The 26,390-nt window shown below is 42.8% G+C and overlaps 1 protein-coding gene across 1 annotated transcript; it reads right to left on the bottom strand.

Moving 5' to 3' along the window:
* Positions 1-627: 627 nt before the first annotated feature.
* bmp7b (bone morphogenetic protein 7b) lies at positions 628-21,522 on the bottom strand. The gene is made up of 7 exons (XM_080496649.1): positions 20,895-21,522; positions 6,360-6,552; positions 4,562-4,710; positions 2,957-3,160; positions 1,636-1,712; positions 1,270-1,380; positions 628-1,077 (listed from the first exon to the last, which is right to left on the bottom strand). The coding sequence occupies exons 1-7, from the start codon at positions 21,292-21,294 to the stop codon at positions 928-930; spliced, it is 1,284 nt and encodes a 427-aa protein (XP_080352775.1). The 5' UTR covers positions 21,295-21,522; the 3' UTR covers positions 628-927.
* Positions 21,523-26,390: the final 4,868 nt, after the last annotated feature.

Here is a 26,390-nt window from a genome sequence, read left to right as displayed (position 1 = left end):
TATAAACCTGAAAGTGTTGAACACAGGAGTACAGGATGTTTCATAAAAGACTCCCCCCACCTCTCTCTCTCGCTCCCTCTCTCTCTCTCTCTCTCTCTCTCTCTCTCTGTCTCCCTCTCTCCCTCCCTCCCTCCCTATGACAGCTTGGTGGATTGCTATTATGAAAAATGTGTCGGGTTCATGAGGCACTGCGAGGTGCGCTGGGTTTACACTCGACTCTCAAGTCAAAGTGTTTTCCTGTAAAATTTCTCTTCTTTTCCACAGAGGTTGTGTGTATTTTCATGAAAAACAAAACAGGCAGCAATGCATAAAAAAAAATAAAAAAAACACATATCCAAGTGACATTCCTGGAAATAAATACCCTTGCATTGTTTGAAAAAATATTTACACGGCATTTTACACAAAGGACTAAAAAAAAAAAAAATCCCATCCTTATCATCTCTCATATATATATATATATATATATATATATATATATATATATATATATATATATATATATATATATATATATATATATATATATATATATATATATATATATATATATATATATATATATATATTCTACAGTAAAAAAATGAACTATAATAATTAAAACAATTACTGAAAAAAATTGTTGACTGAATGAATATACAGTACAATCACTGCTTTAAATGTCTTGTATACACAGTAGAAAGCACAAACGTGAGTGTAAGTGTGCGTATGTGTGTGTATGTGTGTACTTGTGGCGAGGAGTCTTAAACCTTTGTGAAATGTATCCCCTCCGAACAACCTCACGCATCATGTTTTTTTGTTGTTGTTTTTTTTCCCCCATTCAGGAAACTTGAACATTAGGATTGTTCATGCACATCACCCCTCTAATTTTTTTTTTCTTCTTTTTACTCATGAGTGTGTGCATGTGTTCATGTGAAGACAGCTGACAAGCTAGTGGCAGCCACAAGCTCTGACCACCATGTTGCGGTATTTCTTGAGGATGACGTTGGAGCTGTCGTCAAAGTAGAGCACGGAGATGGCGTGGAGCTGTGTCGGGGCACAACACGGTTTGGGGACTGTGTCTGGATTGATGAAATGAACCTGGGGGATAAAAAAAAAATAAAAAAAAAAAGACAGTAAAAGACAGTTTACACAATGCCGACATGTGCAACTCTTTCCGACCACCAAATAAAGTTGTTCCGACAATGGGCGCATTGTCTTGACATTTGTTGAGGTGACTCGACTCTTAACATGACTGCTGCATTTTTGCTCCCTGGTTTCATGGTTACTCACAAGGGTTTGCACAATGGCATGGTTTGTGGCATTCATGTAGGAGTTCAGTGGAAAGGCACACTCTCCCTCGCAATAATACGCAGCATATCCCTCTGGAGCGATGATCCAGTCCTGAGACAACAGAAGTTAGAGAAAATCATGATGCTTCCTTGATTACATTCCTGCCATTCAACTAGCTTATTTGTAATAAGGTTCCGATATGGTTACAATATGGTTCTATTTAATGGATTTCTTTTGTCACCCATCTGCATTTACCTTCGTAATATTATATAAGCAGGATGATTTGGACAGCCTTCATGTAGCTTAGTGAGAAAACCTAAGACAAATTGTAACTTTGCATGATGTTTCCATATGATGTTTCCATACCTGCCACCCCAAGTCTCGGAAACTGACGTAAAGCTCATGCTTTTTGCATGCCTGCTTCTGATCAGTACTGCTGTTTTCTGGGGAGCACACACACGCGCACGCACGCACGCACACACACACACACACACACACACACACACACACACACACACACACACACACACACACACACACACACACACACACACACACACACACACACACACACACACACACACACACACACACACACACACACACACACAGAAAGAATATGCTTCAGTACAAAAGTTGTTATCCTATTCAGTTCTAAGAGCAACTATTCACTGCAGTCAGACCCCAATTAGGCAGCAATGATGAAGAACAGACGAAAAAACTGTCCGTGTCCTTGTAGAAAACATTAACGTTTAAACAATGACTGAAGGAAATCACCTCCAGATCGAGCAGCAGTTTGGTAATTGTTTCAAATGAATGGGCCACCCTGCTCAGAGGTCACTCTGCTGGGCTTTGAGTTTCCACTGGATGAAACAGATGTGCATGCAATGTGCACGTCGCCACATTTTCATAACTGCCGACTTTATTTATTCTCAGTCTTTTCTCCACTCATTTCAGCCTGTCCCCACCCCCCCACCCCCCTTTTTTTTTTTTTTTTACCAGGTCCATGTGTTATAAATGTGCAGTCTGTTTTCGATCGAATCCTATCTCTCTCTTCTTCTGGTGACCTCTGGGGATCTGTGGTACATTAGTTCCTGAAAGCAGCGCACATTGGAAATGATCATGAGCAACTGGTTCTCATCATCCAGTTAAAGACCACTGGTATCCAAAGTTCCAAACAGGCCCATTTGGCCCATATGTCGTGGCCCCGGTTGCCCCACAGCACAGTGCAGATGTGTTCTGCCATAAAAGCCTGTGCTGCCTTACCTCCATGCAGGGAACTTGGCTCCAACTGCTCTGTAATGCTTGTGTAAATAAACAAAGACAGCAGAGGGATATTTGAAGCCCAGGCATTACCGTCTAATGTTTCAGTGCTTCACATAAACATAGCCCTCTCACACCTCCAAAACAAAGGCCCTGCATATGCATTACATGTTTTGTCTCACAGGATTCATATCAGTTGCGCTGAGGTAGTTTTGTATTTTCACATCTTTATGCGTGTGTTTAAAAGTGAGTGAGTGTGCTGTGTGAAAATGTGGCAGGTTTCCTTGTGTCGAGCTATACACCAGTCATCTGTGTCCCATTCCACGAATTCCTCTCAGAGCAAACAAAAGGGGGATTAAAGCTGCACTTATCCCAACACAATGAGTAAGAGTCAGCACACAACAAACACACTTCCTGTCGTTACCTGCCACATTGGCCACTCTGAGCGCCTCTTGGCTTTTTGTCCCTTTGGAGCGGTTGGGGTTTCGTTGTTTGGCCCCACCTGGCGCCGAGCGGATGCTTCGCAGGTGCACCTCAGTGGCTTTGAAAAAGGCCACCATGAAGGGCTGCTTGTTTTGCGGCCCACTGCGGCCAATCAGCCCTGCAATGCGAGGATTGATGCTCTCTCCTGTAGGGGGAGACAGAGAGGCCAGCACCACAGGTGTCAAACAAATTCAGATTTGAGGAAAACAGATCAACACGTGAAACAGAAAGTTTGTACTTTTGGAAACAAATAAATATGTTTCTACTATAAGTTTTTTTTTCTTCATTTTTCCACGTGTGGGGTGCTCTACTCTTTGATTCCACTTTTGTTGTCTCGACAACTCTCATCCATCCTCACAGATGAGATTTTCTTCTGTGAATTCCTTTTCCTTTCTTTCATCCCTTCCCCACCTCTAAAATGCCAAGAACAAATGCAGCTTTAAACATCAAAGCCTCTGTGTGTTTGAGTGTGCGTGTGCGTGTGCGTGTGCGTGTGCGTGTGCGTGTGCATGCACGTGTGTGTGTGTGTGTGTGTGTGTGTGTGTGTGTGTGTGTGTGTGTGTGTGTGTGTGTGTGTGTGTGTGTGTGTGTGTGTGTGTGTGTGTGTGAATCTTTCTGTTTTGCTCACTTTATGGGGTCCAAAACTAGATTGCACATTGGGGGAACCAACCATTTTGGAAACAAATTGTTTATCCCCACTGTCATGCTTGAGTCTAAGGATTCCGAAATGGTTTGGAACTATTATCAGGTTATGGCAAATTTCAGTTGATTTGCACTTTGTTCTGATGGTTAAAAGGCTCGAAAATGCAACACGCCAGTTTATGGACCTCACAAGTAATGCTGTGCAAATGTGTGTGCGGGTGGGTGTGTTTGTTCGTGTGCTTGCTCTCCAGCAGTGTCTGTCTTGTTCTCACACAGAAGAATGTGTGTATGATTGCTGTTCGGTGGTAAATCAAGGCTTCTGGTCCCTGCTGGCGGCGGGATGTCCCGTGCGCCTGTCTGTACACGCTCACCTGTAACCTTTCATACGCGATCCAACATACAAACACTCTTAAGTTGATGCAGCCCCCCTCCCCGTGTAACCCTCCCATAACTTGAAAGCAATACTGTGTCTGTTTTCCTCACCTAACATGTAACATCCTGCCATCCCGTGGGAGATAATGTTCTCAAACGCACTCTTCTGTTGCACGCTGTTTGTTGTTAAATATTTCCACTGACAAACATTTGAGCCTCATGATGACAAACGCCCGATGAGACGTTATCGCGGGGATAGCATGGTGTATTTTACGCATGCTTGCTAATGATGCTGAGGGCATGACGAACGATGGTGGCGCTGAATGACCGATGATGAAGGATGAGAAGTGGGATTTATCTTTGTTTGATACGTATACAAATAAAACTAAAATATCTCATTCATTGGCTTTTATAGCTATGATGTAAGTTTCTGAATGTAATTGTGACCTTCATGTTGTTATGTGTTATGTGCATTTCAGTGGCAACGCCACTAACTGAAATGAGAAAGTGTGTCAACACAAATGACTCTCACCGTTGGTGCTCTCCAGGGCCAACTGTAAACCCAGGTTCCTGCCAGGGTTCAGGACCCAGTGGTTGCTGGTGGCTGTTACATCAAACACCAACCAGCCTTCCTGTGCTGCCCAAATCACCCTGGAGTCCAACAGAAACAAGTCCGACTCTCTGGGGAAGATTTGAAAACAAACAAATAATCAATGGTTGGTCAGAACCATGTGACAGGATTTTTAGAAGCCAGCAAGTGGAAGCACGGAGAAAACTAATGGAGTGGAGGAGCGGAGAAAGAGGAGTGAAACAATTGAAAGAGATGGAGCAAGACAGCGAGTGAATTAGGGAGGTGGGGGGGGCTCCAGATGGTGAGGCCCAGGGGAACACTTCATTTTCTTAATTGACAATAATGGCTTTATAAACGACCGGTCCTTTCATACACTACACACAGTCCATCACGTGATGGAATTTTGTGGGGGAGCCAGAAAGCCAAAAAGAGAAAAGGAGATAAAGAAAGGAAGGGAGAGAGGAAAACACAGCTGCGAGAGAGAGAGTGTGTGAAAAGAAATGAGAGAAATAGTGCATATCCAAATCAGCCCTATTGTCAAACAGTGAACTCTAGATTTCCTACTCTTTCACCATTGAAGACCAAAATCTCTTGTTCTTCATGTGACCACTCATGTATCTCGACCTATTTAATGACTGGGCAGATAGAGTGTCAGAGAGCTCTAGTTCATTCATTTACCCAGGGCTTTCTCTGGCAAAGGAATAAATGACTGTGTTGTTCCCTCCGGACAACAGAAACCTTTAGGCAGACTTGAGGGTAGCTGGACACAGACTGTTCCTGGAGTCACATGCACCTCCTGCAAAGTACAGCTGAACCACACCACAAAGGTGGGTCCACCTTTCTTACTAACCTCCAAAAAGTGAGGATAGTAAAGAAAAACATGTTAGAACTCCAAACATATCAATTACCTGTGAAAAATTCTAAAAATTACAGCGGACAACCCCTTGGACATCCTCACTTTAGGCTTTTTAAAATAAGAAGAGTTACAGGTCAAAAATATAAATCTCTGAATATCATTGAACACGTTTAACTCATCATCTTGCATCGAGCAGACTGCCAAGCAAAAAGACCAGGTGTTTCTCCTGATGATGATGATGATGATGATGATGATGATGATGATGATTTGATTAGTTCTGCTTGTATTTGACTCTAACTCATTAAGACCTACTGCATATTACATCAGTCTGCTGCTCCATAGACAGGAGTGTCTTTAAAAACCTTTGTCAACTCGATTACTTTCAATGGCCTTCTTAACCACTGGTTCCCAACCTGTGATCTGTGACCCTCCTGAAGTTTTGCTTGCTCTGAGCTTTAATTTGGTGATGTAAAATGAAAGCCCTCATAAGATGTTAATAGCCGATCCGGTTATTTTAAAGACTTTTGAATAGGTGAGAGTTGTATTGTCATCATTTGGAATAGATAGAGATCGCAAAGGGGTCTGTAGTCATAGGCAATCAGGGACTGGGGGAGAGAAAGTTTGTGAAACACTGATCTAGACAGCAGCTGGCATGGTTTCTGTTTTCCTTATGGGATCTGTAATGTGTACGTGAGAGCAGCATCAAATTCAACATCAGGAGGCCAAAGTCAGTAGTTTTACAAAAGCCTTGAAGCCAATTATTACAATAACAATGTTGACCAAAGTGGCGAACTGAGCACCGCTATTTGTATGAAAAATATGTTTTATTAAATTAGGCAAAAATTTAAATTAAGACTATCAAGTATCGCATGCCTTGTATTTAATACATACATCCAAGCTCACCTGTCAGAGTGCTCCTCCAACACCTGGTAGACGCTGATACGGAAGGTCTCATTATCATAACGTTCATGGATGAAATCTTTGTATATCCGAAACTCGGCTGCAGTGACGGCCTCACCCTCAGGGATTCTTGACAGATCGAATCTGAACTCTCTGTGATGCCGTCGCACTGGTAGGAATTCCTTATCGTGCTCCACTAGGGAAAGAAAAGAACATACAATTGAAATGAAAAATGGATCTGTTATAGACTACATGTATGCAGAGAATGTTTTCTTTTCACATGAGCTATTTAGCATCTCCGTCCTTCACCGCCCGGGACCCAGCAGGTCTACGAGCAGAGAGAGGAAGAGAGAGAGAGAGTTCTCATGACTGTATATAAAACTTGAAAACTTTTTGTGAAGCATTATGTTGCAACTTCCAGGGAAACACAACATATGTTTGTAAATGAGACCGAACAATAAATGTCTTTTCCTCTTAAAGATTGTTACAATATACTCTTTCCTTACATTATGTCCGCCCCTGCGGTGAGCTGAAATAGCTTGTCAGACTGTGGCACAGGCTCAGATTAAACACATCTATGGATATGCAATACACATGTTGGCTTGTGATCGAAACATCCAGGACTAGTACGAGAAGCGATGCATCTGGAGCCCACGGAGCCATGATAGAGAGATGCAGGCTAACTCTGACAGCTTTATGAGCCCCTTTCTTCCTCTTCTCTTCCCTTCATAGCCCCAGAGAGCCATCTAGTCTGCCCTTCATCTGGTTCTCATGAGCTGGGGCTCCATGTTTGGTACACCCCACCCCATCCCCCTCTCTTCTCTACTCCCCATCTTAGCCTTTTAACCCCCCCCCCCCCCTTCCCCCAAATCTTCAAGATGTGCCCCCTCAACCTTGCTCCTCTTATGTCCCAGCAGGACATCCCAGGGGTCATTGTGTTGTATCTCATCTTCTTCTGGGTCTTCCTCCACCTCACTCTTTATCAACTGTCAGACGGACCCCCCACAAGTTCATGTGTGCCTTCACACACCAAGCAACATGCACTAAAAGACAATGAAGGCAAGACACTGTTGAACTTGTCAGATCGAACCACATTTGTAGCAAGTTTTTTGTTTCTATTTAATATCAAATGGACTGCTGCTACAGTTGATTCATTTGTCACAGTTATCTTCCTAACTGGGTCTAGAAGCAACTGTTTCCGCCGTGATTTTTTCACAATAGTAAAATTTTAGAATATATATATATATATATATATATATAGCACTAACCCTCTCGGTACAATTATTCTTTGAGCTAAATGCATCAACATAGACGTCTCAATTCCACGTGGTATCTTATGTATTAAGCAATTTCTTAACGACATGATCCAAACCTCCAGTTTGTGATGCAATCGTAACCCTCGCCCTAATCTTTCAGTAACCTCAGTCTAAACATATATTTAACTCAAAATTGAAGGTTTTAGTTTTTTTCGTATTTGTCCCCAAACTTCAGACAAGTCCCAAAATTGTGAGTAATTTAGGTCTACACAATGGAGGTAAAGCACTCACACCCACATGCACATACACAAACTTGTATTCATGACCTTTTGGGGATATTGCAGTAACTCGCCAAAATTCCAGGAAGTGCTTTATGACAGCTTGTTTTGGGGTTTTCTTCCAATATGAGCTGTTAGTGATATAGGTAAGTGTGTAATGGTGAAAAATGTTTTGTATATTTCACTGTACTGCTCGTGTGCTATGTCCCAGGAGGCTGCATTCTTTTATTCATTTTTACTATTAAACACAGTTGGTGAGAGGAAATATATAAAAGCAGCACTGAGAAATTATTGGCCAGAGGGGCAGAATAGGAAATAATCTAATTGCTCTCTGGTGAGAGGCAGCGCTGCTCTCTGTTGGCCATTAAAAATGTCTCAAGCTTTTATTGTCTCGGTCTGAAAAACAATGAGGTTCAGGATCATGCAGGCTTCACAACAAACAGTTATCAATTTAACATCGGTCACTCCAGCCAGATGCACGATTTCTTTGTTTTCTTGATTCATTCCACCAGAAAAGCTCCCACACTGTGAATATTGAGTGGTTTGTCAAAATTGGATCCACAGGACATTTTCAGGAATCTAGGGCAGATCTAGAAAATGGTCCATTGCTTTACTATATTGATGATAGTGGGTGTAACGTGACTGGCTTATACCTGCAGCCCACCTTACAGACTCTTACAAAATGTAAGAAACATTTGTGCTCATGGTTTCTGAATGAAGTCTGAACCTAAATAAAGTGTTTCAACTTTTTCTGTTTTCATTCTCCTTCTGTCAATATTGGTATCTACTTCTTGTAATGACCTCCTCTGGAAAGTGCCCTTTTACAACTATGGAAAAAAAACATGTATTTGCTGATTCTTTTGCAAAGTTTCATTTCTGTTTCTTTTATCTACACACCAGTGCCTGCTTATTCTTCAAGTAGTCTGTGGACCTCTCCCTGTTCCTGTGGCCAGGTGCAGGTGCACTCCCTCTGGGGAGAAACCCAGACCTGCTCTCAAGCCTCAAAAGGGGGCTGCCGTAAAACTCCCACGCCAAGTACTCCCTTTGCATCTCGCACTTACGTTGTTTAAAACGTAAATTTCATCAGAGCAGTTTAAGAGAGAAAAGGAACTGGCCAAAGAGTGTGGCTGTTATTCTGTTTTTGTTTTACTGTGTTGTTCTCTTATAGGCCTCTTTGAATGGAAGTAATTAGACGAGGGGAGAGAAGCTCAGACAAGATGGTGCATTTATGATTTCCTCTGAGAGGAAGTGAGTAGCCTTCTCTCCACCTGTGTCACAAATACACACACACACACACACACACTTGCCACTTGTCACACGGACGCACACATCCACACGCTACACTGCACGCACACACTGATTGCCAAGTATTGCCTGTGAAGTGAACGGTCTCGTGCGTCACAGCAGGGTAACACAATCATTATGGGTTTCTGTAATCCATAATTAGAGATGCAACAACATACACATGTAAAGAGACAAACACACACGGGCAGACAAACATATATGCTTCCACAGTAAACTCCTTTTATCATTGGGTCAGACATCTGAATTGCTTTTCCTGCACATGCTGATGATGCACGGCTATCCCACATCATTTGACTTAAGCGGCCCACACACATGCACAGCAGCACACATCAGAGCTATCAAGTTGACGGTTACTCCTTCATCCTCCAGTCTTAATTGTCCACCTGGCAACCAGAGGGTTACAGAGGGAACACTGGATAAACATCTTATCCTACAAAGAGTACACTTCCTGCTAAAAGCCAGCATCTCAGTTGTGTGTCTAAGAAAATATCCCCCCAAAACTATTTGCTGATGTAAAAGTTATATTGGTGGTATTTGTGAACAAAGCACCAGAGGTTTTGTCCGGCAATAGACATTGTCTGTGACGTCAAAGCCACATCAGGCTTGTGCACATATGTGCCTTCGTTACAATGAATGTAGCCACAGTAGATTTACTGTGAGTCAATACCACATTCAGTTTATGATCTACTTCATTTAAATTTAGATACCGGTAGTCACTGGATTAAAAAAAAAAAAAAAAAAAAAAGCCACAGAAACTGTTAGGAAATTAGACAGCTTAAAAGAATGAACAAACACACTCCAGGGTTTGTTGAGTTTGGTGTTTGTTGAAAGTAATAAAACATTAATTAACACACATGTGATCTTTTAACTCCTCTGTCACTCTGCCAGTTTGGCCTCTTTCTTCATTCCCCTTTGCTTTGCCTCTGCCTCATTTTTTCTCTCTCCTGCTGGCCGGCGGACCCAAGACACTTCCACGACACCTCGGGCCTCGTAGCAGCAGCAGACAGATCTGACGGCTCACATTAGCCCAAGTGTCTGTTCGCCACCCTCACACCCCTCAGAACTGCCCTCCGCGCTTCCGCTACTCGGCAGGGGAACGAACTCACCCCTGGCACTACTCTCACTTCTCTCAACCAACAGCTTAAGCTTCGCCCCCACTCTCCCCCCCCTCCCATTGTAATTTCCCTGGAGTTCACCACCACTGTCTGCACCTCCTTCCACATCCCTACGGAGCTCATTAACTGTAATAACACACCTGGTGCCCAAATCCAGAAACCTGGGGTCAATGTAACCAGAGTGGGATTAGTTCCCAACACAGTTTGTACATTCACAAGGAAAACTGTAATAGTGGCCTGAATCACGCAAATGGGAGTGATGCTACTGTGACTCTTTCCTTATTTAACAGTTGCTCTCACATTAACAATGTTTTAAACACAATACGTGGAACAAGTAAGTCACTGTTTCCACAAACTGAGGGAGGAGACGCGTAAATTGCTCAAGATGTTTATCCTATAAACACTAAAGACAGTTTGATCTCTCGGGTACAGAGTGACTACCCACAGTAGGGCGATTACCACGTTAGGAAATATCCTGCCCACTGGCGACTACTGATGACATCATGCCTGCGTGATGTATTTATACTGCTGTCGGATCCCTGGGAAAGGTTCAGCGGAGTCTCATGCTATAACTTACTCACACTTTTAACGATCATTAACTCACCGCTCTGTGTGTGTGTGTGTGTGTGTGTGTGTGTGTGTGTGTGTGTGTATGTGTGTGTGTGTGTGTGTGTGTGTGTGTGTGTGTGTGTGTGTGTGTGTGTGTGTGTGTGTGTGTGTGTGTGTGTGTGTGTGTGTGTGTGTGTGTGTGTGTGTGTGTGTGTGTGCGTGTGTGTGTGTGCGCGTGTGTGTGTGTGTGTGTGTGTGTGTGTGTGTGTGTGTGCGTGCGTGCCTGCGTGTGGGCGCACGCGCACTCGGTACACTCACACATGGTTTGAGCCTGTGCGCAAGCAGAAACGGCAACCACAGGAAGAAGAGTCTTTACATCTAAGACTTGTGGTCAGACCAAACTTTTCCGAGTTTTCCGACTTGAAGGCCATCAAGACGTTTGAGATTATACACACAGCAGCATCGCTGACCTCTCACTCTCCCTCTCACTGCAGCCATTAAAAATACTTGCCCTCAACAACCATAAAACTGTAGTGCTGGGTTCCACCTCATGCTTTGCTGAGCATCATGGACCAGAGACTTCTACTGGATATGTAACAGCCTGGCACAGTAATGTATCTAACTTTAAAGCTTCATTCTGGCTTCTCTTTCTCACTCATTTCAGCTGGTATAAATCTTCAATACGAGGAAGGCTGAAAAATGTGTCAAATGTAAATAAAAACAGGATGCAATGAACTGAAATTCACACATATCAAACTAACGCCAGCAATGACATTTTAAATTGTTAAGACAGGGGCAATAAATGTCAGGGTGGGGCAGCTAGCATAATTGGTAACAGGTCAAAACTGCATTTTAGTATTTTAAACCAAAAAAAAAAAACATTCTAGAGAGGCATAGTCGCTTAACAGTTTACTTTTAGATGCATGTCCACAAATATATGCAAAGAAGACGCCAGGTGTGCGCACAGTCTAAATACAGTTTCTTCTACTGGGGAATATATATATGATATATATATTTTTAAATCTTTAAATTGTTATTTTTTTCATATATTGTTACATGCCTTTTGCACTGTGGGTCTGAGAGGACTGAAATTTAATCAGTGCAGTATGTCATGCATATTAGCACACTTGACAATAAAGCTGACTTTGACTTTGACTTGACTTTGAATGCTCACTAACAAAGATGTGAAGCAAATTGGAAAACTTTTCTTTGGAAATTTTTAATTGTTCTTTGAAGCCACAAAATCTGTAAAGTAGAATTTGTTCATTCTTGTTATTGGTGCACATTGGTGCATTAGTGCAACCCATAAATGTTTTACAACAACTTATGTATGCGTCCAGATAAATTCATTTAAGAGGACACCAACTCAATGCTTGACCATGGAGTACAACTGTCACAACATGAATTCACAGTAGCACCAACCTGCCTGCATTATAGCTCTTTGAACAATAAAAACTAGTTTATGGAATGAAATCTTCAGCAATGACCCAGGACTGCTATGCAGCGAGAATACTACATCAGACAAAATAGGAAAACCACTTCTCTTCCAAAATATCCAGGCATTTATCCCTTTAAGTTCCAGATGTTTCCAGATGTTGAAAAGTTGGGTATGAGATGTGATGCTGTCATCAAATTCATGAAATGGTAAAAAGGTTTAACTTTTACATCTGTTATCTATGTTCTATTTTGAATGAAATATGGGTGTGAGCTGAACCTCTGCATCCCGTTTTAGTTGGATATCAACACACCATCTCAACATTTTTGGGAATGTGTTTGGAATACTTTTAGTATGAGTATATATATTTTGACAGAAATCTGAAATATACACCATTTACTGACAGTGACTACTTTTTATTTACATCTTCACAACTCAATGCAACATGTATTTGGGGGTCTGATGTCAATTGTTTTCTGGAGTTTATGTGAAACGATCAACATCATTCTAAAATCTGAAGCAGCCCAGGAAGTGAGCTTTCAGGGATTTTTGGTGTGGTATTTTTCAATGTGCTCTAATACTCTCACCACCTGCTGTAGATCCTTTCTGTTTTTCCACTGTGCAGCTATAGAACTGCACAGTGCAACAGTAGGTCACTAGGCTATCTATCGCTGCCTGAAAATAATCCATGTGGCACTAATGTTCTCCTAAAATTCAAAGCGTGAGAAAAACAACATATTCATCATTTAACACAAACTGTGTCCTTCATTTGAAAAGGACTCAATATCTGTAGGAATCTCAGATCAAAGTGAGCTGTCTTGAATAAAAAAAAACATATGCACAAACTTGTTCTCGCAGAGGTCTGTTGAGATTGATTGTATAGTAGTGAAAGGCAATGGTGGCAACAAAGAAACCACATCCTAAATCGTCAGCTTTCATTGTTTTTGTTTCATGATATAATGTGTTGAGGAACATGGATGAAAGGGTGCGGAGCGATGTGTGCCAAGCAGCGAGGGATCTCTCTGCACCAATGTCACTGTAACCATCTGCATTTCCTTTTAACTGCAGGATAGAACATCTCGCAGACTACAAACCGCAGCCATTCAGCTTTCCCCCACTCTCTGTTCCCCTCATCCCCTTGTTTTTATGTTCTTTAATTTTGTGGCCACAGGAGCCACACCCTCTTCATCCAGCCAAGCCAACCGCTTATAATAGACCTCAGGAACATTCGCATACAATACGCACTTTGGCACAACCGGCGACTTAAGCGATTTCTTCTCCCGCATCATACGCCCAAATGATGGGCAGGCTGGCATCCTGATTTTAACAGCTGGTTGTTTATTTTGTTTAATCACAGCCCATTCCTTTTTAAAACAAACAAACTAGCTGTGGAGGAAACACAAGGGAAACACAGCTGCACACATGCCCAAATAAACACAAACCTGCTGCAGCCAGTTCATACTCTATGCTGCACAGACGCAATATTTCATAACTTATCATAAAACCACTCGCATACAATTGTTGCTCGGCGTTTACAAGCTTTGATTCAGCTATTGGAGCCTGGCGAGGAATCTGGTCAGTGTTATGGGCTTCCACTAAAGCAATCTTCCGCTTGGCAAGCTCGCACACATCACAGTGCAGCTGGTGACTGGGCAGAGTAGGTGGCTCTAAAATAGTGTTTTACTATGAGCAAACGCACACAGAACTGTCTTAAACATGCAGGTTCTCAAGCACATGATGTCCCCTCAAGGAAAAGAAGTCAAGAATGAAATGCACTTGCTTTAAAAAAAAAAATGCATGGCATCCACTTGTAATCCAAATAGATGCAACTAATTTTCTTATCCTTCTCCCTCTTCTTTCTTCTTCTATCTTTTAGCCCTTCCTCTCATTTCATTCGTCCTCTCCTCTCTGAACATTCAGTGCCCCGGTACCAAGCAAAGAGTGTTGTATTTGTTATCGTTAAGCTATTGGTCCAGGGATCTCTGGCTGTGTTCTGGCCCACATCTGAAGTCTCAGCTTCACTGCTTGGTACCCATCTTCATGAGAGTGCAGAGGAGTCTTACATGCTCCCGGTCACTGATAAGGCAACGCCAAAGTTATTCGGATCACATAAAAGTCACAAGATGGGTGGAAATAAAGTTAGCAAAGTGAGTAACTGCAAGATCAAAGTCACGGGAAAGAAGAAGAAAAAAAAAAGCAGAACAAGAGAGAGACATTATGAGAAAAACTAAATTGAGCTCAACATTCCTGGCAATGAAGGAGGTCCGTCCATCACTAAAGCAGAGAATGCCTGCTGCTTAGTACATCTGGGCTTTTTGACCACTCGCCACATTGTCAAGTCCCACCCGTGGAGTGTTTCATCATCCCTCCCAGCAAGTGCCTCAGCTTGGCCAAGTGCACGGAGGCTCTGCTATGTACATCCAGATGTCATTCTGGACTCCTGGGTTCAACAGGTGAACGTGAGACATACTAAATGTGAAAATAAAAACGTCGTTTTTCTAGATCGCGCCAGCTGTGCACTTTGTAGAGTTGCTTGAAGCCTGGGAGAGGAGAGATTCTTAGTCTGTAACATGGGTATTTATTTACTCAATAGGCCTTGATGCTATCAATCAAACCAAGGAGTGCATTAAGAGAAATTACCTGGCAAGAAGGCAGGGCTATGTGTACCAACTGTTACATTCCACTGCTTCTGCTCACTCCCTGTCCGGCACAAGGCAATAAAACATGCACTCAATAACACTAATTAGCTCCAGAGACATTCCTTTTGCGTTAACAAAAACATGAGCATGCATTTCATTTTGTGCATGTGCTTATTGCATGCAAGCGTATTTAGACCACTGGTAGTGCACACAGAAGCCGTTGCATAAATCCACACAAGGGAGAAAAGCCTGTTAACAGTGTCAAAGGCAAGCTGCTTGCACAGACCAAAGAGTGGCCTTCAACACGTACTCTGGAGCGGCAACTTTTTTTGAGTCTTTATATGAGAAGCCGAGTGAAACACAATGGAGGAATCAGCTTCTAGTTCGAGAATAGAAGACAAAGTCATCAATTTATCATTACACATAGAGATAAGGGGAGAAATTAATTTGAGAGGCAGGGAATATTTTTTGGGGTAGTGCGTGCGTGTGTGCGTGCGTGAGCGCATGTCAGTCTATGCATGTGTGCATGTGTGAGAGAGAAGTGGGGACTGGAAAAACATACAAAAGAACTTGAGAAAGTGTTGAAATGTTTTATGTCTGCAAGCGCAGAAGATTTAAACCTCTGGAGATGAGGGCTGTAGTAGGAGGTTGAACACTAAACACCACACAGCCCTACTGGGGCCATATGATAACTAACTAATTAAAATGGCGAGGTCAGCGCTGATAATCAATACTGTTAGTTCAGGGGGGGAGGCAGGGAAATTTGGTGTCAGGTGGCGTTCGTTGTAGGACAGATTGAAGACTGAGCCAGACATGATGGTGGAGGCTGGGTTGAGGGGACTTGCCGGACTCTAAAAAGATAAAGTTTCTCCACACAGCTGCTCTGGCCTGAAGTCAGAGGGAAACATCTGTATTAAGCTCAGCACCACAAGCAGCCCACTGTGAGGAGGAATGCAAGAAGCGATACAAAGAAGGGTGGGAGCAGAATGAATGTTCGAGATGAGTGCGTCGCACACTGGAAGTCCAAAGTGAAAATTACATGAATAATCTAATATCAAATATAAAACTAGACTTACGTGCCTCCGGTGTAACACAACTACTTCCAACCAGGAGAGTGCAAGCTAATGACACGACACTGTCCGAAAGCCAAAACCTCTAATAGCCTAATTGGACATTTCGAGCCTTCCCTGCTCTCTATTATCTCGCCTTTAACATGTACTATAGAGCAGAAAAAGGTGTGGTGACGGCTTCTGCGGGAGCAGACAGGAGGTGTGGAGTGGTGGACGGCCAGGTGGTGTCCTGTCAGGTCACTAAGGTAACACAGGGCATAATTAGCTAGTAGTGCTCTGACTCATTCTGCAAGCCAAGTCTGTACGATACGTCTGATCACAGCCTCGACTCACAGTTAAATATAGGCAGAGTTTTGATATGACTCACCGTTCCATAAGAAAGCTTTTCACCTCGTCACCGTGACTTGTTTAGTGCGAGATGATGAGTCGACGAAATTGAGCATATTGCAGCAATGAGAGAAAGGAAAGCAAAGGTGATGTGTTTGTTTACGGCTTTTCAACTCCATTTAGTGAGATGTATCACATCTGGGGCCGATTAACAGCAGCAGAACACTTAACAATTAAATACACCCTGGACTCACATGTGTTTCGGCGGCTTGATTTTTCTTTACTGCTTTTTCTGAGTTTCCAGACACAAATGTTGACCTACTTTAGTTACAGAGAAAGCATTATAGTAAGAGAATGTTGATTTAACATTTACTGCCATTGAATGACAATAAATAGAATAGAATAGAATAGAATAGAATAGAATAGAATAGAATAGAATAGAATAGAATAGAATAGAATTGAATGGAATAGAGTAGAGTAGAGTAGAGTAGAGTAGAGTAGAGTAGAGTAGAGTAGAGTAGAGTAGAGTAGAGTAGAGTAGAGTAGAATGTTTTTATTGTTTGTATTTATTATACGAGTACAATGAAATTAAAGGTTATTTTTGGAAAGGTTATCTTTGACCACTGATGGCATAAAACTATGGGTCAGTCAGAATGAAAACAGAGCATACACAACCCTTTAACAACAAAAACAACACTTTAAAAACAAATATAAAGTCATTTAAGGTTAAGTTGGGTTGTTTGTATGTAGGTTTGGATTGTATTTAAAATATATATATAATTTGTATCAAAAAATACATAAGCATTAAATATAAGCATTTTTTTTATATATTACACAAGACCATTGTATATGTATATACATTTATTCACATCGTATCTATTTATAACTGCCCCTAGGTTAATTCTGTGTAACTATATTGATATTTAGATTATTTTTGTATCAAAGTTATATTTGTACTTTTTGTATGTTTTTTTTACATGTTAATTGAAGATTTGTTTTTTTTTACTAATGTATTCATTTATATTGTAATCTCATACTCAAAAAGTGTGATTCCAAACTCTTAATATTTGCCAAAAATAAGCTTGTCGCATTCTAAACTGTCTAACTAAATTACATGTGTGGGGTTGTTGTTAATGTTTTGCTTATAAACAAATCAAAATGCTTAAAAGTCAGGGCTATTTTTAGTTATTAGTCATTACAGTTAAATCTGCTGTGATGACTTCTTCCTCACTTCTAAACAATTTAAAGTAAGTGAATGAGCCACTTACTCTTTCTTCATTTCAGTAAATGTAAGCACGATAGATCATTTTGTATTACCCCACATGCAATACTCCTCATTATCAACAGTTTACTGGATGTACACTATAGTGCCTAAGTACAGAAAAGAGTCTTTTCCAAATGTTTAGCTTACTTTGTCTAAATAATATTTGTTTAAAGCTAAGGGCTACTGCCATTTCAAAAATACAAAGAAGTACCAAAAAAATGTAAGTGTGTATTGGTATCCTTGATTCACATCATTGCAGTGACCCAGCAGACATGAGGCTGAGGGTCACAGACAGGAAACTAAAGTTTGATAGTGTCCGAAGACTGAGGGCTTGTTGACAGCCAGATCAAACATTGGATAACATCCGTCTTTTTCTCAACTTCTGAACAATCACAATGACACAACATTATTATCTCAATACAAACACTTAACGTGTGGAAAAGACATGACGTTGAATTATTGCGTCGGGTGAAAGCAGTCTCTATTCACCCTCTTGTAGGGTTACTCTGATCCGAAAAGGGTTGCATGAGAACCGGGAAAATAAGGAAGCAGTGACTAACTCACCTCATGATAACATCTTAGAGTAAAAGACAATAACTCCTCCTACACACATAAACACAAGTACAGGTGACGATGTTGCTGCTCTTTCAGTCATCCAGGATGCAAATAGCAGACGTCCAAGTCACAGCCCTTTCCTGCAGCTGGGAAAGGTGCACGTGGGCATTGTGAATGCTCACGCATGTTCCTGGATAGCTGACGGCTGTGTGTGAAAGCTTAGCATTAATTGAACTCAACCGTGGCTCAGCACCAGCCAGAGTAGCCGCCAAAAGCTCCGAATGGCTGTGGTTTCGTGAAGAAGGAAATGCCTTTACTCACAGTGGCTGAGGGCTAATGCTGCCAGAAACCAAAGGGACCTCAATAAATAATTATTACTGGAGAATATAATGTTATGCTGTGTTGCCACCTTGAGAATGCGTGTGTATGTGCGTGCGATCACGACATGTCCGGCACACACCCAGTGGCTGGGTGACCTGTGTTGCATGTGTACATTCTGAATGTGTGCCGTAAGGCATTTACACAGCTGGGCTTTTAAACTGAAGTGACTCAGTACGAGGACGTCCCTGGCCTGGGTCAATCCCAAAATCCACACCCACCCTCGCTGGCCAGGACGGACTCTACAGTGCTCGCACGAGCTGACAACAAAGTGCATCAGATCCGCTTAAGTGGCAATCAGTAACAAGGAGATAATTCTGTTTGACTACGAACAAAGCAAGTCTTACAGTGCAAAAATTTGTTGGGGTTTTTTTTTTTTTGGGGGGGGGGGTTGAGGTCTGAATTCACAACAATCCGTGTTATAGTATTTGGCCTTCAATAAAAGCACAAGTGAGTGCAAGGAAACATGCTTCTCAGGAAGCAGTAACCAGGGTACAAAGTCTGAGTAATGTACCTTGGGCTTGGTAGTTATAGAGACGTGCAGGGCTTTGAGAGACAGTTTTTAAATGAAAGCCACACTCATTTTGCACTCAGACAACCTAAATAAGAAAACAAAAACCACAACGAGCAAATGTGGAAAGGAAGGAATTTGCAGAGGAAACAGTCAATCCATTTGATAGCCATCAAGTTCTCTCTCTCTCTCTCTCTCTCTCTCTCTCTCTCTCTCTCTCTCTCTCTCTAAAAGGAGAGTGAAACAGCATATTATCTGCTGGTTTGAATCAAGCTGCTCAGACAAACGTTTCACAGTATCACAAGAGACTAAATAACAAACCTCACAATGAGTCCCACTGACAGATGCAACACGTGGCAGATGTGCCTACATTATATCCAAATGAGCCACATTCATGGAAACACCGAGCCCTGTGCCACGAAGAAGACTCAACCTGAGCAAATGCCATTAGTAATTACATTAGCCTCAAGTTTGTTTTTTGTTTTGTTTTGCAGGGAGGCAACGTGACTTTATTTTCCATGATTCCTATGACATGAAAATGTTCTCACGGGCTGATGTCCCACATTTCAGTCTGATTTGAGCATGATACTTGTGAGAAAAAAAAAAAGATCAACTGAATCACTGGTCCTTTTCTCTCAAATGCTCCTTTTCTTGTTAGTTTACTGCAGCCTTGGCCCTTCACTTTGCGAGTCTCTGTGGTCAAATCCATCTGTGTCACAGTCTGTCAAAAATAGTCACAATGCAGCAGCTCCCACAGTAATTACACAGTGCAGTTAAGGAACCAGTGTCACCTCCCTCTCACTTGCCAAGACTCTCAACAATGATCTCTCCAGGATTGAACGTAAAAGAATATTTTCACGAAATCGCCCCCCCAAACAAATCTTGCTACCATGTGTATCTCCTCAGACTTAGATTTATTGTTTTGTCTGTTTCGTGCCAAATGAATGTGCTACTGTGACTCATCTAGAACACAAGTGAAACTGTTGCTGTGACTACATAATTTGTCAAGCAAATGTAATTATAATGGTCTGCTCATCTATCTGTGGAGTCTGCAAATGTTGTGATAATTCACACTTAACAACCGTTAACTGTGGCTGACAGCGATCGACTGCTGGATTTCAATGAGTATTCTGACTTGTTTAGCGTTGATGGAATAACATTCAACAAAACAATTGGACCGAAGTGCATCCTCCAACATCACAGGTCATTTTTCAAACTGCCAAATGCGATTAAAGTAAGTTCAGGTCATCACTGGCTGGAATTGCTTTGTGGTGTGTGTCTATAGGGATGTCTCTAGATTAGAGAGAAGGGAGGACCTAGTGCACTTTGAACCCACTCTGCTGTTGACTTACTCATTCTTGAGATAACACAGGGCTGACATACTAGGTGCTCTGCAGGTCCATCATCCAGAGCCTGAGCACCTGAACATTAGCTGGTTGCACAGCTGTTTAAGAGAAGGGGACACAGGAATTTGACACTCCTGGAATTATCTGGATAAGTGTGTGGGGGCCTAAGCATGATCATTGGGCATGCAGGTGTACACCAGAAAAGTATATGGGTGAAACAACCAAGTGCTTCTGCTAAATCACCATTCATCTTTAAAGAATATTGACTGACACTATTAATTTCACAAGGTGAAGGATAAAGACATGCTATTCTGGAAGCAATGAAGCAAACAGGTCCAAAAGACATAACAACAAAAACTCTGTGCACTGTGTCCATAACATTAAATGGCTTTTTTTTTTTTGCATGTGTAATGTTGTTTTGTTTAAAAAAAAAAAAAAAAAAAAGTATATTCAGTGTATACATTTTTGTTGTTGTTGGTCACGGAAAGCTTGAAAGAATAAAGCGCCTACCTAAATTCACAAAGCTCATGACCATGTCTGCATCGTTCAAGAAGTTGTTGTCTTGCAGGCTGGCTATCGGGGGACCCTGTGTGGTGAAGACGGGCTTGTAGGGGTATGAATATCTGTCCTCGTCCCCTTCTGTGGACATAGCGTTGTACAAGTCCAACATAAACATCGGAGCAGCATTGTGCTTTCCGTGGAGGTGGGGTCGCGGTCGGTGCGGCAGCCCCAATATCGACAGGATCTCCCGCTGCATCTCCCTGCGCTCCTGGCTCTTCAGCCGGCGGTGGATGAAACTGGAGTGGAACTCATTGTCCAGAGTAAAGTTCGTGAAGGCAGAATCCGCAAGGACGCAATAGCTCCAGACCAAGAGCAGAGCCGGTGCCCGTCTATCCAGAATCGGTGCCATTGGACCTCACCGTGCGTAATTGCGCCCCGTAATGTTCAGCGAAACTCAAAGGAATGGATAACAAACTTTGAGGTGCACGCAGTCTGTATCTCTAAAAATCAGTCACGGACCCTCATGTTGAGGGGAGTGCTCCCAATGAAACATCAAATTAACCTTAAAGTCCTTTCTTTTCTCTTTTATTGAGCGCGTCCGGCTGGATCTCTGTTCTCACACACAACCTGTGATCAAAAGCCACCAACTGGAGCGCAGAGTGAAGGCTGCGTTTCACCGGGACAGAACAGACACGGGCAAGTTATGAGGAGGCGCAATGTGCTGAGCTGGGAGGAGCAGGGAGAGAGAGAGAGAGAGAGAGAGAGAGAGAGAGAGAGAGAGAGAGAGAGAGAGAGAGAGAGAGAGAGAGAGAGAGAGAGAGAGAGAGAGAGAGAGAGAGAGAGAGAGAGAGAGGTAGATCTGCTTTGGAGAAAGACTTGAGGCTACGTGTGCAAACACATGACGGATTAGGGAGAGACTTGTAAGATGCTTCGTTTCAAATTCGTTTTTTTTCATTCTTTCCCACAATTACTGCGACCTGCAGGCTTGTGTGGATTTACTTATAACAGACATGTAGGCAGTGGCAACAGTGTGGTGGAAAATACACCTCTCATAAGAGCAATTATTTGCTTTTTGGTGCTCCAACACTACAGAATCTGGTGATGTTGCAACATGCAGATGCACTGCCTCCACTAAAATAGTTTCTCAGTGATCTGCAGGTGCACTCTGAATACCTCGGTCCATGTGGTTGTGAGACTCTAACCTCAGTTGTCTTTTGATGTCAGGCGGCCTCACCACGGCTATTTCGCCTGGCATTTCTGAAGTTATCCCGGCTTTCTATCTCCAGCGCTATAACAGGAAGTTAGTGACAAAGGCAGTGGTGCGCAGACAGAGCACAGACTGGAAGGGAGGGGTACAGATGTTTTGCAGCTGCTTCATTCCTCCATCTGCCCCCCTGGCACCAGCACCTCTTAAACGCCACACTTTTAATGGAACGCTGCTGACCCTCTTATGCGCTCTGCTCTTGCTGACACAAGCGAGGGGGATTTCAGATGGCCTCCAACGACTGCTTTATCTTACACAGTGTTCATTGCTCACAGAGTGGCCTTTTAAAGGCTCTGTTGTGGAGATGTTTACAGGCTCCCTTTGCCAGGTGATTTTTATGACAATAAAATTAGACTTCAATGGCACAGCAAGAGAGGGCTGCCAGACGGCTTAAGCTATGATTGCAAACAGAAGAAGGGAGGAAAGGAAGCAGAGTGTGTCTTGGGTTTTACTTAGCTCACCTTCCTGTCTATTTACTGTGCTTATTTGTAATTTCAACGTCGTTCCATTTTTTTTTTGTGATGACAGTTCAAACTGGCTTTAAGTATGAATACATAGCCTGCCACGAGTCATTGTGTATACCTAATCTCCATTTTGCTTTTAACTTGCTTTTAACCAGTAGTAACCTGAAATGTATAAACATCTCTATCCGGTGCCTCAGATAGGATCAGCTAATGGCCGCAGGTGTTTACATTACAGCAGTTTCTGACAGAGGGGCTTGAAAGGGTCTCTGGTTGTAACTATACATCTTCCGTTCTTTCTCACTTTCTTTTCCTTCTCCTTCATTGTCTCAGTTACTTGCTCTCCTACCCTTGCTTTAAGCCTGATGAGGTCAAATCCTCCCCATCTCTCCTCCAGCATCCCCCAGCCCTCTATGCGGTTTGTGCCCAGAGAGGGGCTGACAATCCTGGTCAGGACAATAGAAACAGACCCCCCTTTGTTTGGGGCTCCATGGGCCTGGTGACGGTCCCAGTAAACAGTGGGCACAGGCTGAGGCCAGGCTGGGTGAGCTGCACTGAGGGGCCTTTGACAAGGGGAACTAAAGCAGAAAGGCAGAACAAACAGTGTTTGAACTTTCTGTCAATGACACACTTGAAAGAAATTCCAAAAGTATAGTGGAATTTTTTTTCTCAGGTATGTAACATTCAGATGAATGGTGTTTTAAAAATGCACAGCCAAGACACGCCGTAACATATACTGTCAAAACCTGTATCATTACATATAATTCAATAAAACAAAACAAAAAAAACTAACTGATAATCTAGTTGGAAAACATGGATACACGTTTACGAGTTGAACTCCACAATAGTTTACACCCCTGCTTATGTGTACTTTATTTCTTCTATTAGTTTTGTATTTGAGTAGTTTTGAAATGATCAGGGTCAAGCTTACCTTTGACCCAGAGTATTCGAACTCACGCACATGCGCTCAGTCCTTCGGTGATCCAAGACAAATGCACACCTCCGCACTCATTACAACAGGTTGGAGCATGATGCTGCAAAGAAGACCACACAGCCGTGCAGCCAAACATCACTGGGAAACCATGCACACCTCAGTGACAGTTTCATCTCTTCAAAACATTTTCTTTCTTCTCATTTTCTTTCTTTTCATTAATAGAAGGAGTTGGTCTCTTTCCATCTGCCTGGTTAATTCCATTTAGGCGCTGAAGTCATGTGGTCAGAGGTCAAATTAATATTTATTTCATGTGTTGCTTCAAAAAGCAGCAGGCAGCAGTCCTTTGAAGACCTGTGCATCCAGGGAGTCGGATAAGGTTCGGTGAAGGGGGGTTCGAGCAAGCAGACCAACAGTCGATACAGTAAAACGTTTTTTTTCCTGGGTAAACTGACCCTCGGATGAAGCAGTGTGGGGTCGAGGTGCAAGGACATGAGAGGGTGGAGGCACATTTTTTCCTCTCTCCCCTCCCTGTTGGCCTGTCCTGTCCTCCCTCATCTACGTTTTTTGACGTAACCCCACTGTGTGCGCTGCACAAACCGACGGCCTGTTAAAACAGCCGAACCAGGTGGAGCTGAGCTATTGCAAATGTTCCCCTTCTGGTGTCTCACACTTCCAGGGGCCTCATGAACATATGAGACACAGCTGTGAGACAGACAGAAGAAAAGAGAGAGGGGGTGGGCATATGAAACGGCTTTGAAATAGTCCACTTTGTTTAGCCCACTTAGGTTTTTGGTTTGATGTCCCTTTTGAAAATCTGGAGAGAGAGAGAGAGAGAGAGAGAGAGAGAGAGAGAGAGAGAGAGAGAGAGAGAGAGAGAGAGAGAGAGAGAGAGAGAGAGAGAGCTAAAAGTTAGTGAGGAGTTGATGCATGAACGCTAAATTATTGCACATATTGTTGCTATGGTTTGGCATGACAGAAGAAAAATGTTTCATACCACATTTAAAATAATATACAGGGATTTTATAGTAAGAAATAGGTCCTTTTCATATTTGAAAAGATGATGCTTGCATTTGCACTATTTGTTAATGCCTTTATGTCACATGCACTGTCATCACTGTATTTGTATGCAAGCAGATATGGCACTTAGGAATCCTAGCATAGCTTGGATTTGATTTATGACCGGTAGTCCAGCCAGACCCATCACTTATAGTTGGTGTGACTGACCCTTCGAGATAACATTTGAGCTAAGCTTTCCGTAATGCCCAGCTTAGTAGTGCTTATCCATTGCAGGATGTTATCACTCATGCACTCTGTCACTTGTGTCATCAGCACAGAGTCTGGGCTTGACACTGAACTGGTCTACTCACCACACCGCATAATTATCAGCATCCATTACTGAGGTGTGTGGGCCTGATAAAGGACTACCCGGTTTCACACAGCTCTAGGCAGAGGTCCCATTTAGATTCCTGTCTGTGTAGCAAAAGGCCTTGCCCCTTTGACTCTTGCTCTCATCACTCGGTAAGGCCATGTTGGCCTGTCAGTCAGAGAGGACCCTAGGTGATCAGTCAGCTCCTCTTTAGGGGATGCTGGTTTGAAGGAGCCATTAGAGAGCAGGCGGCAGAGCCAGACTGGCAACAGCCAAAAGCTGATGAGAAACAGAAGAGCAGGAGAGCCTGAGGTAGAAAGTGTGTGTGTGTGTGTGTGTGTGTGTGTGTGTGTGTGTGTGTGTGTGTGTGTGTGTGTGTGTGTGTGTGTGTGTGTGTGTGTGTGTGTGTGTGTGTGTGTGTGTGTGTGTGTGTGTGTGTGTGTGTGTGTGTATATGGATGGGGGGGGGCAGCGGCGCAGGAGGTGGATGTGCTGAACTATGTGGATTGTGAAGGGAGGGCAGCTCTGTTTTCTATTTGTGAGGATTAGGTTGACAGATCTGTATTTAGTTTCTTTGGGCCTCGAGCAGCAGCTAATCCCCCTCACCTGCAGCGGGTGTCCCCCCCCCCAACCCCCCCCCACCCCTAACCCTCTTTCCTCTGACCCTGTAGCCCCCAACTTCCCCCATGTTCCACCCTCCTGCCCAGCACAAACACTCATCCCAAGACAAGCACATGACTCGTTGCACTCTGTCTCCTCAGGTTAGGGCCTCACACTCGACACAAATCTCTCTTAGGCAAAAAGAACAGCAGGGGTCTCTGGCTTTCTGGAACAGAAGAAAAAGGACCCTGGCAACCTGTGGTCTTAGACATATTAAGTTTTTTTTTTTTTTTTCTTTCAGCCTGGGTAAGGGGTTGTTCTTCATCGCTAAGAGATAGCAATTACTCCAAAATGAAGAGCCATTACCTCGGAAGTAGCTTGTCAAAACCAGTCAGGGGAAAAGGGGACCTTTGCTAAAACTGCACATTAGGAAATATTCAGGGTCAGGTCAGAGCCACAGACCTTTTCTCTTTAGATCCTGGCTCCCACACACTCTGACCAGGCCTTCACACTGTGGAAGAGAGACCACAGTGCCGCTGCAAACACACACACAGCATGCCTGCCAGCAATTCTAAAAGGTGGGGACTCTGGATGACCTAATAGTTTTAGAATCTAAGCACATTTCTCTGTCTTGACAACAAAGTGACACAACTACAATGTGAGGCAAGAAAGGGATAAAAACTGAGTTTGAAAGATGGTTGATAAAGTAATATATGCAATTTCCTTGGTGTGTCATGTTTATTTAATATCATTGTAATGTTTGGCGCTTAAAACCACTGTAATTAGCCAATAACTGTCTAATTCAGTAAACTAAACTGCAAGGAAAAGAACAAGCAATGTCTCACAGAGCCTCAAAACACATGTTGGCTAGCATTGTTGTT

Source organism: Blennius ocellaris, assembly GCF_963422515.1.
Source record: "Blennius ocellaris genome assembly, chromosome: 5".
Classification (NCBI taxonomy): Eukaryota; Metazoa; Chordata; class Actinopteri; order Blenniiformes; family Blenniidae; genus Blennius; species Blennius ocellaris.
This window is presented reverse-complemented; position numbering and strand designations above follow the sequence as displayed.

Bases quoted from the DNA above. Each gene is read 5' to 3' on its own strand.
- bmp7b (XM_080496649.1), bottom strand. From the start codon at position 21,294: ATGGCACCGATTCTGGATAGACGGGCACCGGCTCTGCTCTTGGTCTGG. The intron at 3,161-4,561 runs GTGAGAGTCATT...CTCCCCCTACAG, and splicing joins GGCCCTGGAGAGCACCAACG to GAGAGAGCATCAATCCTCGC. The intron at 1,078-1,269 runs GTGAGTAACCAT...TTTATCCCCCAG, and splicing joins ATGCCATTGTGCAAACCCTT to GTTCATTTCATCAATCCAGA.